Source organism: Triticum dicoccoides, chromosome 5A, assembly GCF_002162155.2.
Source record: "Triticum dicoccoides isolate Atlit2015 ecotype Zavitan chromosome 5A, WEW_v2.0, whole genome shotgun sequence".
NCBI lineage: Eukaryota > Viridiplantae > Streptophyta > Magnoliopsida > Poales > Poaceae > Triticum > Triticum dicoccoides.
In genome coordinates, this window is record NC_041388.1 from 70498671 (window position 1) to 70514485 (window position 15815).

The window sequence follows — 15815 nt, forward strand, 5'->3', positions numbered from 1 at the left end:
AATCTTACCGCTTACCGGCGAGAAGCCTGCTGTGGCCGCCGACGTCGCCTCCGGGGTCGCTGCCGCGTGCGGGAGGGAGGGGGGAATTCGCCACGCGCGAGAGGAGAGGGGAGTAGCCGATTGATTGTGAGGCCCCAGCGATCAGCGAAAGGGGGCGAGAGAAACAGGCGAAATGCAGACTTTTTCTATTCTTCAGAGAGATAAACGACAGGCTCCCATACATCAGTTTTGGGCCAGCTCACGCCTACTCTGCCACCGGGCCCTTCCCCGGTGGGGTCCACTCGACGGCCAACTCCATTGCCGATTTTGGACTTCTTTCCGTCACGCCAACGCCCCCAGATCTCCTTGGATCGGATGGTCAGAGCATTTTTATCCATCCATGGCAGATCATCGAATGCTTGCGGCCATGGGCGGATGCCCGAAATCGCACAATCCAACATGAAAGCTAGGGGAGCTTTGAAACAGTTCAGACACACCAATTCAGTCTCGGACCCACCGCATCCAAATGTTTTTTTCTTTCCGGCCCTTCTCTCTTCTCTCCCAGTTGGACAAGAGTTGACATTTAATGGATATGGTTGGATGATTGGCGTCAGCTCAACTGTCAACATATGGTGAAAATTCACTATGAGTGAGTCATATAATTTCACTTTAAAATTGGCAACTCCATTCCACCTTCCATCCCTTATTGCTCCGGGTGTGGAGGATCGGATGTTGATATAGATAGCATTGCTAGGCCGAGATCTAGGGTTGAGTTTGCCCATGGGGCATGTGGCGCTATGCCGAAGTATGGCTTGATGCAAAGTCGAGTTTTGTTGTCGCGCGTGTGAGTCGCGTCAAAAAAGATAGGTCCCTTCGTCCAGTCGTCTTTCATGATGGACAGTGTCAGAGAGGGGTGGATCTAGTCAGGGCTTCCTAAATAAAGCTCATTGTGCTCTCAAATCGGGTGGGATGGGCATCATGTTGGCTGCCTATTCGTCCTCGGGGATGTTGGGGAAGGAGAACGGGGAATCAACGCTCTTGGTCTTTCAATCTAGAGATCTCGGGCGATACTTGCTGGCATTGGTAGATATCAGTCAAGTTTTTGTACCTCTACGTCAAGCTCTGCACCTGGAGTTTCAGATTAATCAATAAATTGTCTATGTCATGCGATTTGGGTGGTTAGGGTGGTTCATTGGTCGATGGTTCTTTTTGTTGCCTTGTGTGATGCCCTTGTTGTCAACCTTCATAGGAGAGACCCTGTCCTCCTTCTCCTATGCTCACAAGGTCCATGCCAAAGATGGTGGAATTTTTGCATTCCCCATGAGGTTAGCATGGGGATCCAATTGCGTTCTTGCTACTTCATTTGGGGTTTGTTAAAAAAAGTGGGTCGTAGTTTGCAAGTGCGAGCTTAGCACACAATCGACCTTTACACATAAGGTTGGAATATCCAATCTGGAAGGCGTGACCGATGTGATGCTTCTTCTAGCAGCAGTCGGATTAGTGGAGAAAGAAAATTGTAAATCTTAGTTAACAAGAGAAGTGTCGGGGCCAGGACTAAACCTTAAAGTGTCGATTCCTTCACATCACCTCGTCAATTAACGGACGAACTAGATGGAAGTGGATAAAAGCATCACAGACTATTGAGATGAATAGTAGTGACCATTAATATCTTTTACCGATGTAAATTGAACCCGACTATTTAAGCCTCGTATAATAATGAGTAAAGGAAGAAGAAGTTTATTCCTAATCTAATTAATCATTATAGGTAGGGTTCTACCTTCTTCTCCCGTAATGAGATCTAGTTCACCTCCATCAAGGCGATCCTGCTCCCCAAATCCACAAAACATAGATTGGGGTCCTGACAAGAAGATGGGAGTATATCTATTGATGAGTGTGAACTCAAGGGTTAGGGCGCTGAAAAACTCTTTCTACTGGCATTTGTAATTTGGGGTGCATATGAAAGCACCGTATGATCGAAGAACCTCTAACAAAGCATATCAAAGTCAAGCTAAAACAAAGAAAACAAAGCATTTCTACACTAAACACAAGCACATATTCGCTGCAACTATCAGCACACACCCACGATTTGACAAGGCGGCCCTAAGCACCGAGAATTAGCACATCCGAGGAGTACACCCTAGGAGCAACCTTCGACCGCATGCGCCTAACGACTAGCGAAGGTTTGCCGACTTGAAACAATAGAGAAAGGCACTGCATGTCTGAGAACAAGCTTTCCTGGTAACTATTTTCGACAGCTACATGGAGAAGGGTGAGGAAGAAGGATGTCGTCGGCTGGGGTCGGGGTCACCCTCGAACGGGAGTGACAAGAAAACCGAAAAGTTCTTACTCAAGAAACTCTGGAGATATCTCGATATCTCGAATTGCCTTCATACAAAATTCATATATGACCCGGAGATTGGCACGCGAGAGAAGAAGTCGCTTGTGAGGCGGATTGGGCCTCATAGAAAGAGCTCTTAGGTGGAAACAAGGCATGCTGAAAATTAAATCAATCGTAGATGCAACTATTTTATACGGAGACATCAAAGGGTGTAGCAGTGACTATTTTTAGGCACTAGCATGGGATTTATCAAGTGCTTTGGCGATGGTCTATGAGGGAATTTTCGATCCGGTTTCGTTAAAAAGCTATGGCCTGCGTTGAAGTGGTATCTTCAATGAATGTCATTCACTTGAATTACTATGCGCAAGTGGCTATGGATTGTTTGATAGTGGTAAATGATATTAATTCAAGCTCCCTCTATCCGGTGCAATTTTGAAGGAGATCGTGGTGTAGAAGAGCCACTAGGCAAGTGTAGAGTTCGGACATGGAGGATGAGAAACAAATTTTGAAGGGGTACTCGCGAAAGAAAAGGAAAAAAAATTGAAGATCATGCTCTTCAAAAGGCAACTTCAGGCCTCAGACTATCCGTATGTTACTATCTCCACAGAGGGAGCTTGTTTTTTGAATGATATGTTACTATCCATATGTTACCCCCGCACATTTTGAATTGACAAAGTCATTTGCAATTCAAAGAAAAAAAAAAGCATGATTATTTCTATTCAGGTTAAACAAACTGGAGTACACAAGAAAACTTGATTTCAGTCGAAAAGAAAACCCTTGATTTCCCCGCCTCCATGTGTTTTTGTAACACAAAGGTGATTTCCACGCCTCAATTTTTTTTTAAGGACGGACATTAGTACCAGTGGTGGTGGTGGCGAAATGAATGCATTTGGCACTCGTAATAAATCATGCCACCAACCAGCGTGAGTGTAGTGTGTAGCCATGGTGGAGCTTCGCACTCGGCTCGACCACACTCTCCCTAGTTCCCACCAATGATGCGCCGCAGCCTCACTTCCACTCGCTGCTGCCATGTGCGCACCTCCTCCACCTCCTCCTGCTACGCACTGAGACGGTGAGAAAGCAGAGGCAAGGGAGAGCGGGGAGAACGCCATGCACGCGCACCGCCCGCCGCCGCCGCCGGGCGGTTCGCCGGCGCCGGCGCCCTCTCCGTCCCCGTACCAGTCGCCAATGCCGTCCCCGACAGCGGCATTTCAGGGCGGGCTCATCAGCTCGCCGCCTTCTCCCTCTGCGGTCGCGTCGCCTGGACCGGCGCCCGTGCCTGCGCCCGCGCCGGAGCCTAATGCGGTGCTCGCGTACGCGGGCGCGCGGCGAGGCGGGGGTGGCATGAGCCCGCCGCTCATCGCCATGCTGGCGGTGGTGGGGGCGGCGCTGCTCGTGGTGCTCTACGCGCGGCTGGCCAGGCGCGTGGTCCGAGCCGTCCGGCGGCGGTGGCGTGGGTGGAGGAGGCGGCGGCGGCTGCTGATGCTCCCGCTCGGCTCCCCGGCGCACGACTCCTTCGCGTCCTTCACCACCTACGACAACTTCTACCACACCTTCTCGCCGTACGGCTTGGACGACGCGGCCATCAAGTCGCTGCCCTCGGCGCAGTTCCTCAAGGCGGAGGCCGCGCGCGCGAGCGCCGGCGCCCGCGACTGCGCCGTGTGCCTGCTGGAGTTCGCCGACGGCGACGAGCTCCGCGCGCTGCCGCTGTGCGCGCACGCCTTCCACGCCGACTGCATCGACGTCTGGCTCCGCGCGCACGCCTCCTGCCCGCTCTGCCGCGCCGCCGTCGCGCTCCCGCCCCCCGTCTCCTCGCCGCTCCGCTCCGCCCGACGCGTTCGCCCCAGCCTCGACGACCTCCTCTTCTTCCACCCCGTCCCGCCGCCTCCACAAAACGACGCCGGCGCCCTGCCGGAGATCACGCCGGCCAGCCCCGATCAGCTCAACCCGAGGGACTTCCTCCTCAAGCGCTCCTACTCCTTCGGCTTCGAGCGAAATATCGCCACGGAGGCCGCGTCCACAGCATCCCCTTCCTGGCGCTACCGCTTGGGCGGCGGAGGCGGGGACGGCGCCAGCGGCCGCGGCCGGAGCTTCTGGAGCAAGCGCTGGCCGTCCCCATTCGGCGGCGTCGGGGGCTCCGCGGCGGCCGCAGCCCGTGTGTTCTCGTTCCGCTCGGCCGCGGGCAAGTCCTCCCCCTTCGCCCGCCGCCGCGCCGGCGCAGCCCCCGCAGGAGGCGGGTTCTTCATGTCCCTGTCCTCCGAGCCCCCGTCCATCGCCGCGGCGAGGCGGAGCAACCGCGCGTCGAGCCGGCTCCGGTGCGGGGACCCCGAGGCGCTGCTCTCGCCGGACCGTCTCAGCCGCTGACCCCAAGAAAACCTCCCACCGCCGGCTCCGGCGGTGGTGTGTGACCCCACCGGTGCCGGTGTCGTGCACTGTCCTCGCGCGCCGCGGTGGTGGTGGTGGTGGGCCTGCGTTGCGTGGACAGAGAGGGAGGCAGCAGTAATGGCGCGTTAAATGCGCGGCCTGCCGAGGTTTTAATGGCGGGGGGACGAGGCGTGTCCTCTTCTGCGCAGGCCTCGACGCGTTCGAAATTTTCAACCCGAATTTTGACCAAATGCTCATCGTGGACCGCGAGGTGCGGTGGTAAACCAAGTCGGTGACCATCTGAGCCGTCCGATCAGAAAACGAACGGCTCTCGGTGCACCGGAGCGCTCGTTTTCTCGTCGGACAGCTCAAATGGAGGGCAGCAGTGGAACCGTTGCCATGTGTTCTTCTCTACTGGTAGAAAACTCAGTTATATAGAAGCAGTGTGTTTCAGTTTAAGAGAAGTTGCCGTCCTATTTGTTGTACCATATATTTGTTCACAAATATTTGTCAAAATTTTCCGCAAGAAAAAGAATATTCATCTTCGTTGACCGGTCTATATCTTCGTAGGTATGAATTTTATGGTATTCGTATGTTTACATCTGCATATTTTTTGAACATTCTCTTGTGCCGTCGTGAGCTTCCCCAAATGTCGTGTATTGCGGCTTTTTCATGCGTCCATCCTAACTTTTGCCGGATGGGTCATTCGCTTCGAATGGTTTGGTGGGTGCTGGTATGGTGTTGCGAGATGCGTCGGGAGCCACCGTAATTTCAGCATGTAGAACTGTTCCCGTGTAGAGATGCATCGGAAGCAGAATTAAGCGCGTGTATGGAGGGGTTATCATCGGCATTGATGAGAACCGAGCTGTCTGTCGAAGTGGAGGTGGATTCCCTTGAGTTGATCAAGCTTGTGCAGTCCAGCGACAGTGATAGATCAATTTATGCGTATCTAATCAAAGACATTAAGCATATGATGAGTTGATCAAGCTTGTGCAGTCCAGCGACAATGATAAATCAATTTATGCTTATCTAATCAAAGACATTAAGCACATGATGAATTGATCAAGCTTGTGCAGTCCAGCGACAATGGTAGATCAATTTATGCTTATCTAATCAAAGACATTAAGTATATGACGAGCATCCGTGAAACTCGTATTACTTGTATCCTTAGACCCCAAAATAAAGTTAGAAATTGTTTGGCTATTTTTGCTAGAGAGGAAGGGAGAACTATGACTTGGTTACCCTCTAGTCCTCCTAGAGTTTTGGAACTTGCATCTTTTCATTGTAACTCTGTCGGGGTTTGAGTAATACAAGTTTCAGGTTGCAAAAGGAAAAGAAAAAAACTATTGTGGGATTTGTTGTCACATATTGCCACACTCTACCTACGCCATGATAGAATACGTGTTTGTCAAGAATCAGTTAGGATCTAATCTAATCCCTTGTAATTAGGAAAGGTTTTATAACTATATATATGATGTGTATGCCGCACCATATTGGTGTCGAGCATTGCCTTCTCAACCGATCTCTCGCAAAAACCCATCTAGGTTTACATGGTATCAGACTAGGTTTGATATATCGACTTCCGCACTCTCCCTCGCCGCCACCTCCTCCACCCTTGTTTCATCTCCCTCGTCGTCGACTTCCTATGGCGTCGCTTCATCCGGCCCGTTCCACTTTGGCCATCTGATCATTGTCAAGCTCTCATCGGACTCCTTCATGATATGGCGGGCGCAGGTCACCTCCCTCCTCCGCAGCCATCTACTCCATGGCTATGTTGATGGCACTTTCCCGTGCCTGCTACCTCTTGAGCACTGCGTTGGTTTTCCCTTGAAGAGGAAAGGGTGATGCAGTAGAGCAGCGTAAGTATTTCCCTCGGTTTTTGAGAACCAAGGTATCAATCCAGTAGGAGGCCACGCACGAGTCCCTCGCAACCAACGCGATAAAGGGGTTGTCAATCCCTTCACGGTCACCTACGAGAGTGAGATCTGATAGATATGATAAGATAATATTTTTGGTATTTTTATGATAAAGAGAAATAAAGATGCAAGTAAAATAAATGGCAAAGGAAATAACTAAGTATTGGAAGATTAATATGATGGAAAATAGACCCGAGGGCCATAGGTTTCACTGGAGGCTTCTCCCGAGAGCATAAGTATTACGGTGGGTGAACTAATTACTGTTGAGCAATTGACAGAATTGAGCATAGTTATGAGAATATCTGGGTATGATCATGTATATAGGCATCACGTCCGAGACAAGTAGACCGACTCCTGCCTGCATGTACTACTATTACTCCACACATCGACCACTATCCAGCATGCATCTAGAGTATTAAGTTCAAGAGAACAGAGTAACGCTTTAAGCAAGATGACATGATGTAGAGGGATAAACTCATGCAATCTTCCCCTAATAATAAAGCAAATAGTGTTTCTGGTCGTCCGTCATTAAAACTGCCCCTGAAGTTGTAAATTATTACCCACCAATGCCACCGGTAAGTGAGAAAAACGTTTGGTTTGTTTTATTTTGTTTTGTCTGCGGTGGGCATAGCTAAAAAGGAAGAGATCCCCTCTTATGAATAACCATGCACACAGCGCACTGGTTGGTGCCTTCACCTACCACGCTGGAGGTTGTGTGTTCGATCCCCACCCTTTTCCTTTTTTCCAAAAGATCAAATACTTTTTGAAATTTTCATATCTTTCAAACCCTAACTCCAAATCTAACATGTCATATATGATAATTCATCAGAAAAATGTGTAGATTCCAAATATTCCTTTATCATTAATTTTTATAAATATCATTAATTTTTATAAATATCCTTAATTTTTAGAAATATGTTCAGGGTGCAAACTTAAATAATACGTTCTTTATATGATGAGATATTTTAGAAATGCCTATTACATATGCCCTTATAGATTGGTTGTTTTTTGTGGAGCAATCCGATATGTTTGCAACCAAATTAAGTCTTGAATTGAATTATGATTGCAAATGCACATATATTTTTATATATGCAAACACATATATGACAAAAATAATGCTCTTATGCACATGCTATCATTGAATACTAAAACGTACTTTGCTATTTTCATTCTAATGCAATATTTTTTGGGCATCACCGAGAAACGACATCAAATGCATAAACATATACCGGCAACTAGGTAGATATTTGTGTTGTATAATGAATTCTAAACACCTTGAGTACACTTCAAAAATCATCACACATTTATGTTTTTTCACAACACCACTTAGCATGTTGTTGTTGCGTGGCATCATGAAAGATTTCAAGGGATTTGCTGTGTCGTCAAGTGTGTGTATGAGGGGTGAATTTTTTTCTCCCGTTGCAATGCACGGGCATGTTTGCTATATGATATAAACCCCATCTTGTTATCCTCGATGGCAACAATACAATACGTGCCTTGCTGCCCCTACTGTCACTGGGAAAGGACACCACAAGATTGAACCCAAAGCTAAGCACTTCTCCCATTGCAAGAAAGATCAATCTAGTAGGCAAACCAAACTGATAATTCGAAGAGACTTGCAAAGATAACCAATCATACATAAAAGAATTCAGAGAAGATTCGAATATTGTTCATAGATAAACTTGATCATAAACCCACAATTCATCGGTCTCAACAGACACACCGCAAAAGAAGATTACATCGAATAGATCTCCACAAGAGAGGGGGAGAACTTTGTATTGAGATCCAAAAAGAGAGAAGAAGCCATCTAGCTAATAACTATGGACCCATAGGTCTGAAGTAAACTACTCACACTTCATCGGAGAGGCTATGGTGTTGATGTAGAAGCCCTCCGTGATCGATACCCCCTCCAGCGGAGCTCCGGAAAAGGCCCCAAGATGGGATCTCGTGGATACAGAAATTTATGGTGGTGGAATTAGGGTTTTGGCTCCGTATCTGGTAGTTTGGGGGTACGTAGGTATATATAGGAGGAAGGAGTACGTCGGTGGAGCAACGTGGGCCCCACGAGGGTGTAGGGCGCGCCTGGGGGGGTAGGCGCGCCCCCTACCTCGTGCCTTCCTGGTTGATTGCTTGTCATAGGGTCCAAGTCCTCTGGATCATGTTCGTTCCAAAAATCACGTTCCCGAAGGTTTAATTCTGTTTGGACTCTGTTTGATATTCTTTTTCTGTGAAACCCTAAAATAGGCAAAAACAACAATTCTGGGTTGGGCCTCCGGTTAATAGGTTAGTCCCAAAAATAATATAAAAGTGTATAATAAAGCCCAATAATGTCCAAAACAGGATATAATATAGCATGGAACAATCAAAAATTATAGATACGTCGGAGACGTATCAAGCATCCCCAAGCTTAATTCGTGCTCGTCCTCGAGTAGGTAAATGATAAAAAACAAATTTTTTGATGTGGAATGCTACTTGGCATAATTTCAATGTAATTCTTTTAATTGTGGTATGAATATTTAGATCCAAAAAATTCAACACAAAAGTTTAATATTGACATAGAAATAATAATACCAAGCATACTAACTAAGCAATTATGTCTCTTCAAAATAACATGGCCAAAGAAAGCTATCCCTACAAAATCATATAGTCTGGCTATGCTCCATCTTCACCACAGAAAGTATTCAAATCATGCACAACCCCGATGACAAGCCAAGCAATTGTTTCATACTTTTGGTGTTCTCAAACTTTTTCAATCTTCACGCAATACATGAGTGTGAGCCATGGACATAGCACTATAGTTGGAATAGAATGGTGGTTGTGGAGAAGACAAAAAGGGAGAAGATAGTCTCACATCAACTAGGCGTATCAACGGGCTATGGAGATGCCCATCAATAGATATCAATGTGAGTGAGTAGGGATTGCCATGCAACGGATGCACTAGAGCTATAAGTATATGAAAGCTCAACAAAAGAAACTAAGTGGGCGTGCATCCAACTTGCTTGCTCATGAAGACCTAGGGCATTTGAGGAAACCCATCGTTGGAATATACAAGCCAAGTTCTATAATGAAAAATTCCCACTAATATATGAAAGTGGTAGCATAGGAGACTCTCTATCATGAAGATCATGGTGCTACTTTAAGGCACAAGTGTGGAAAAAGGATAGTAGTATTGCCCCTTTTTTGGGGGGCCTTCTTTTTTTTGGCCTTTCTTTTTTTATTGGGACAATACTCTATGAATGATGATCCTCACACTTCTATTTATTTACAACTCAATGATTACAACTCGATACTAGAACAAAATATGACTCTATATGAATGCCTCCAGCGGTGTACCGGGATAGCAATGATGCATGAGTGACTTATATGAAAGAATAATGAATGGTGGCTTTGCCACAACTAAAATGTCAACTACATGATCATGCGAAGCAATATGACAATGATGGAGCGTGTCATAGTAAACGGAACGGTGGAAAGTTGCATGGCAATATATCTCGGAATGGCTATGGAAATACCATGATAGGTAGGTATGGTGTCTGTTTTGAGGAAGGTATATGGTGGGTGTATGATACCAGCGAAAGGTGCGCGGTATTAGAGAGGCTAGCAATGGTGGAAGGGTGAGAGTGCGTATAATCCATGGACTCAACATTAGTCATAAAGAACTCACATACTTATTGCAAAAATCTATTAGTTATCGAAGCAAAGTACTACGCGCATGCTCCTAGGGGGATAGATTGGTAGGAAAAGACCATCGCTCGTCCCCGACCGCCACTCATAAGGAGGACAATCAATAAATACATCATGCTCCGACTTCTTAACATAATGGTTCACCATACGTGCATGCTACGGGAATCACAAACTTTAACACAAGCATTTCTCAAATTCACAACTACTCAACTAGCACGACTCTAATATCACCATCTCCATATCTCAAAACAATTATCAAGTTTCAAACTTCTCATAGTATTCAACACACTCATAAGAAAATTTTATTATTAATCTTGAATGCCTAACATAAGTAAAGCAAATTACCATGTTGTTTTGTAGGACTCTCAAAATAATCTAAGTGAAGCATGAGAGAACAAAAGTTTCTATAAAACAAATCCACCATCGTGCGCTAAAAGATATAAGTGAAGCAATAGGGCAAAAACTATATAACTCAAAAGATATAAGTGAAGCACATAGAGTATTCTAACAATTTCCGAATCATGAGTGTCTCTCTCAAAAAGCTGTGTGCAGCAATGCTGATTGTGGAAAAGTAACAAATAAAGACTCAAATAATACAAGACGCTCCAAGCAAAACACATATCTTGTGGTAAATAAAAATATAGCTCCAACTAAAGTTACCGATAGAAGTAGACGAAAGAGGGGATGCCTTCCGGGGAATCCCCAAGCTTTGGCTTTTAGGTGTCCTTAGATTATCTTGGGAGTGCCATGGGCATCCCCAAGCTTAGGCTCTTGCCACTCCTTGTTCCATAATCCATCAAATCTTTACCCAAAACTTGAAAACTTCACAACACAAAACTTAAAGTAGAAGATCTCATGAGCTCCGTTAGCGAAAGAAAACAAAACACCACTTCAAGGTACTGTAATGTAATGCCCTCGATGCGGCTATACCTCCCACGTGTCGAAGCACGACTTAGAGGCATAACCGCATTGAAAGCAATGTCGCAAGTGAGGTAATCTTCACAACAACCCATGTAATACAATAAGGGAAAGAGAGATACATAGTTGGCTTACAATCGTCACTTCACACAATACATGAATAAAACATTACATCAACCAGATACACACAAGGTCCGACTACGGAACCCAAAATAAAAGAAGACTACCCCAAGTGCTACACAGATCCCCGATCGTCCCGACTGGGCTCCACTACTGATCATCGAGCTCCTCCTTGATCTTGGTTGCGTCATCTGCATGGTTCAACGGCACCTGCAAGCTGGTTTTGGAAGGAATTTATGAGTCACAGGGACTCAGCAATCTCACACCCTCGCGATCAAGACTATTTAAGCTTATGGGTAAGGTAAAGGTATGATGTGGAGCTGCAGCAAGCGACTAGCATATATGGTGGCTAACATACGCAAATGAGAGCGAGAAGAGAAGGCAAAAGCACGGTCGAACAACTATGATCAAGAAGTGATCCTAGAACAACCTACGTCAAACATAACTCCAACACCGTGTTCACTTTCCGGACTCCGCCGAGAGGAGACCATCACGGTAACACACGCGGTTGGTGCATTTTAATTAAGATCAACTTCAGGTTTTCTACAACCGAACATTAACAAATTCCCATCTGCCCATAACCGCGGGCACAGCTTTCAAAAGTTCATAACCCTGCAGGGGAGTCCCAACTTAGCCCATCACAAGCTCTCACGGTCAACGAAGGATATTCCTTCTAGCGGGAAGGCCCGATCAGACTCAGAATCCCGGTTACAAGACATCTCGACAATGGTAAAAAAAAGTCCAGCAACATCGCCCGAATGTGCCGACAAATTCCGATAGGAGCTGCACATATCTCGTTCTCAGGGCACACTCATATGAGACTAGCTACGAGTAAAACCAACCCTCAAGTTTCTCCGAGGTGGCCCCGCAGGCAGCTCAGTTCGGACCAATACCCAGAGGAGCACTGGCCCCGGGGGGGGGGGGTTAAAATAAAGATGACCCTTGAGTCCGTGAAACCCAAGGGAAAAAGAGGCTAGGTGGCAAAAGGTAAAACCAATGTTGGGCATTGCTGGAGGAGTTTTATTCAAGGCGAACTGTCAAGGGGTTCCCATTATAACCCAACCGCGTAAGGAACACAAAATCCGGGAACATAACACCGATATGACGGAAACTAGGGCGGCAAGAGTGGAACAAAACACCAGGCATAAGGCCGAGCCTTCCAACCTTTACCAAGTATATATATGCATTAATTAAATAAGAGATATTGTGATATCCCAACAAATAACCATGTTCCAAACATGGAACAAGCTCCAATCTTCACCTGCAACTAACAATGCTATAAGAGGGGCTGAGCAAAGCGGTAACATAGCCAAACAACGGTTTGCTAGGACAAGGTGGGTTAGAGGCTTGGCTTAACAATACGGGAGGCATGATAAAGCAAGTGGTAGGTATCGCAGCATAGGCATAGCAAAAGAGCGAGCAACTAGCAAGCAAAGATAGAAGTGATTTCGAGGGTATGGTCATCTTCCCTGAAATCCCGCAAGGAAGAAGAATGAGTCCATGAAGAAGACAAACGTGCGTAGTCGAACGGATCCTCACAAACGCGACGTTATCGGAACCAACCCAAAGAAGCAACACTGGAAAGAAACACACAACATAGTAAACAAACAACACATGGACATTACATGATGCACAACCAAGTATGATGCATGTCCGGTTTAATGATACATGGCATGGCATGGCAAAGTGCAACAAACAACACTACAACTTAAGTGGAGCTCAATATGCAACGGAGTTGCATATTGAAGAAAACACCACATGACTTATTTAGTTCTCTCTCGTTTATGTACCCAACAAGATTAAATGTTGATTAACATGGCAAGAGGGGAAGCATAAGTAAACTACACATCTAGGCAAGTTTAAATGAGGCCGAAACAACAAGCAACAAGTCCGGAAAAACCTCATGTGCATATATTAGGTTTGGTACTTTTCTGCCCTAAACATAATTTTAGAGTTGTTAAACATGCTAGATGAGTGCATCATGTTAAACTAGGCATTTTTCTACCCCATGTACATATAAAGTTTATTAGATTTGGAGCTACGGTTATTTAGTTATGAAATAAAGCATTTTAACATGACATAGGGGCAAAATTTATGCAAACATCATTTTAAACATTTTAAACATAGATGAAAGGTGGATATTAATAAACTAGACAAAATTCTGGACATTCTACATATAAAGTTTGTTTTAATCCGATGCACGGGTGAGAAGTTATTAGATGCATGATTCTAGGGACTAAACTGCAAAACAGTTATTTCAGGAAAAAGCTAAACTCTTAGCAGCAGGAAAAAACACAACGGGCCGAATCTGGCTAGGCCAAGTGTACAGGAGAGGGCTGGAGGGGCTGCTCACTTTGGGCCAGGCCCAGGTGGAGGAGGAAGGCCAGCAGGGGCTGGGCCTGGGTGCAAGGCAAGAGGAGGCCCATGCGCGGGCGCTGATCTGGCGGTCAAGCGGTTCAGCGAGGCAGGACTGGTCAACGCGAGCGCTCGTCCCCTTCCCTGGTTCGAACGGATTTTTTGTCGAAAAAGACCACCTGCGCAATTGAATTGTTAGAAAAGACCCCTCTGAAATGATTTGACAAAAAAGACCCCCTCGGCCATGGCGGCAGGCGCGCCAGGCAACACGTGGCACCTGCCGCCACGGTGCGAGGCGGCAGCCCCTGCCGCCATAGCGTCAGGCGGCACGCTGCTTGGAACATGTATAGGCTGGCAGAACGGAACGGGCTGGCGCTGTGGGACCCTGCCGCCTGAGAGGCTGGCGGCAGGACCGTAGCAGCTGGGACAGCCGCCTCAGGGGCTGGCGGCAGGTCTGTTTATTTGCTGCTACCCACTACGCATGCGTGCACACGTCTGTCCATTACTGCGATGTATAATCGGCTATAGCTATTCCAGTACTACTACTGCCTAAGTGCGTACGTGCGAACATGCAAGTACTACATGTACAACCGGTCACTCATTGGCATGCAAGTACATATAAATGAAAGCACGCACGCGTATAATGAAGTAGCAAGGTACCACTGCCTGCCTAAACCTTGTAGCTACATACCATGCAAAAAAAAAAACTTGTAGCTATATCATTGGCGCTGGCGAGTACCGCATGGGGACCTGCCGCCAGTCCATGAGGCGGCCGGGCCCGGCTGTTACAGTCCTGCCGCCAGCCCCTCAGGCGGTTGGGGCCCACAGCACCAGCCCGTTTCATCGGAGTAGTTGATTCCCGTTCCAGGCAGCCTGCCGCCTGACGCCGTGGCGGCAGGGGCTGCCGCCTCGCACAGTGGCGGCAGGTGACACGTGTCGCCTGGCGCGCCTGCCGCCACGGCCAAAGGGGTCTTTTTTGTCAAATTGTCTTAAAGGGGGTCTTTTCTGGCAATTCGGCTGCACAGGTGGTTTCTTTCGACAAAAAATCGTTCGAACGAAGCAGAGTACGCAGGGGAACGGCGGCAAGGCAGCAGCGGAGGGCGGCGTCTGGCGCGATGCAGGGGAACTTGGCGCAACTCCGGCGAGCTGAGGACTCCGGCGGAACTGCAGGGATGGAGCGGACGAACGGTCCCAGCCCTATGGAGCCGATTTGACCAGAGGCGAGGCGAGGCGAGGCGTGGAACAGGGTGAAGATGGGCTTCAGGTCCAGGCAGTCATGGCGGGGAGGCGCTCCGGCGAGGCAGGGGACGGCCAGAGGTCGGGGATGGGCTAGACCCTCCATTCCCAGTCGGATCCGGTGAAGACTTGAGGTCCAGGAGCCATGGCGTCCTCGGGAGCTCCTGAGGTCATCCATGGCAGAGAGGGAGAGAGGTTAGAGAGGAAGAAAAATACGGCAGGGCGAGAGAGAGGAGTACAGAGAGAAGAAACGGCATAGGGGAAGAAGAAGGAAGAGCAGGGGCACACCAGATGACCTGCGAGGGGCGGCGCCGCCGGGGCCAACGGCGAGGACGGAGGGGCGGAGCAGGGGCTTGCACAAGGGAGCGAGAGGTTCGCTGGGGGTCTCTGCTCGCGAAAAACTGGGGGCGAGGCTGCGGTGGCGACCGTGGTGGTGCTGGATCCGGTCACGGGAGGTCATCGGGGTCTCGTTCCCTGCCGGATAGAAGCGGCGGCGAGCCGGGCGGACTTGGAGCCCCATGGCGCGAGGTGAGGTGCGCTGCTGCGCTGGCAACCGGTGGGGAGCTGCTCGTGATCCCCTCGGGATCGAGGAGGGGAGGCGTCGGTGGATGGAGGGGGCTAGATTGGTGGATCGCACTGGTTGGGTGAGAAGGGGATCTGAGAGGATCCCGAGGAAGATGCAGTGGCGGCGCTGAATAGGAAAGACGGGACAGCTCCCCTAAATTTTAGGGTTGGATCTGATATTTATATCAGATGAGTTTTAGGTTAGGGGCTAACTCGTCCCTCCGATCAAAATCGGACGGTCGAGGATAAATAGCTTAGGAGAGTCCAATGAGAAACCGATGATGTTTTGTAGATGTTTGGGGATGATCCGGACACAACGGTGGCGACAGTCCGGGTCGGGT

At 48.1% G+C, this 15815-nt stretch overlaps 3 protein-coding genes across 5 annotated transcripts in view; 1 reads left to right on the plus strand and 2 right to left on the minus strand.

Moving 5' to 3' along the window:
- Positions 1-170, minus strand: part of LOC119299374 (syntaxin-51-like) — a 4630-nt gene extending 4460 nt beyond the window's left edge. Inside the window, exon 1 of one of the 2 annotated variants that reach the window (XM_037576602.1) lies at positions 16-170. The gene's annotated coding sequence lies outside the window, so the exon portion shown is untranslated. Of the gene's footprint in view, positions 1-8 lie in introns of both variants that reach the window. The other variant, XM_037576603.1, reaches the window with a different exon arrangement.
- A 2840-nt stretch (positions 171-3010) lies between these two features.
- LOC119299375 (RING-H2 finger protein ATL65-like) lies at positions 3011-5240 on the plus strand. Its single transcript, XM_037576604.1, has one exon. It carries the CDS (start codon positions 3428-3430, stop codon positions 4679-4681), a length of 1254 nt encoding a protein of 417 aa, XP_037432501.1. The 5' UTR covers positions 3011-3427; the 3' UTR covers positions 4682-5240.
- A 9019-nt stretch (positions 5241-14259) lies between these two features.
- On the minus strand, positions 14260-15616 carry LOC119297010. 2 transcript variants are annotated; one of them, XR_005145484.1, is made up of 2 exons: positions 15199-15616; positions 14260-15074 (listed from the first exon to the last, which is right to left on the minus strand). XR_005145484.1 is itself a non-coding variant. In XM_037574979.1 (2 exons), the coding sequence occupies exons 1-2, from the start codon at positions 15428-15430 to the stop codon at positions 14654-14656; spliced, it is 645 nt and encodes a 214-aa protein (XP_037430876.1). In that variant the 5' UTR covers positions 15431-15616; the 3' UTR covers positions 14260-14653. The 2 variants fall into 2 exon arrangements, 1 of the variants encoding a protein (XP_037430876.1); XM_037574979.1 differs by having other exon boundaries at positions 15207-15616.
- Between the last annotated feature and the right edge of the window lie 199 nt (positions 15617-15815).

Coding starts and splice junctions, on each gene's coding strand:
- LOC119299375 (XM_037576604.1), top strand. CDS start 3,428: ATGCACGCGCACCGCCCGCCGCCGCCGCCGGGCGGTTCGCCGGCGCCG.
- LOC119297010 (XM_037574979.1), bottom strand. CDS start 15,430: ATGGGGCTCCAAGTCCGCCCGGCTCGCCGCCGCTTCTATCCGGCAGGG. Junction 15,075..15,206: donor GGCGGCGCCGCCCCTCGCAG/GTCATCTGGTGT, acceptor GGATGACCTCAG/GAGCTCCCGAGGACGCCATG.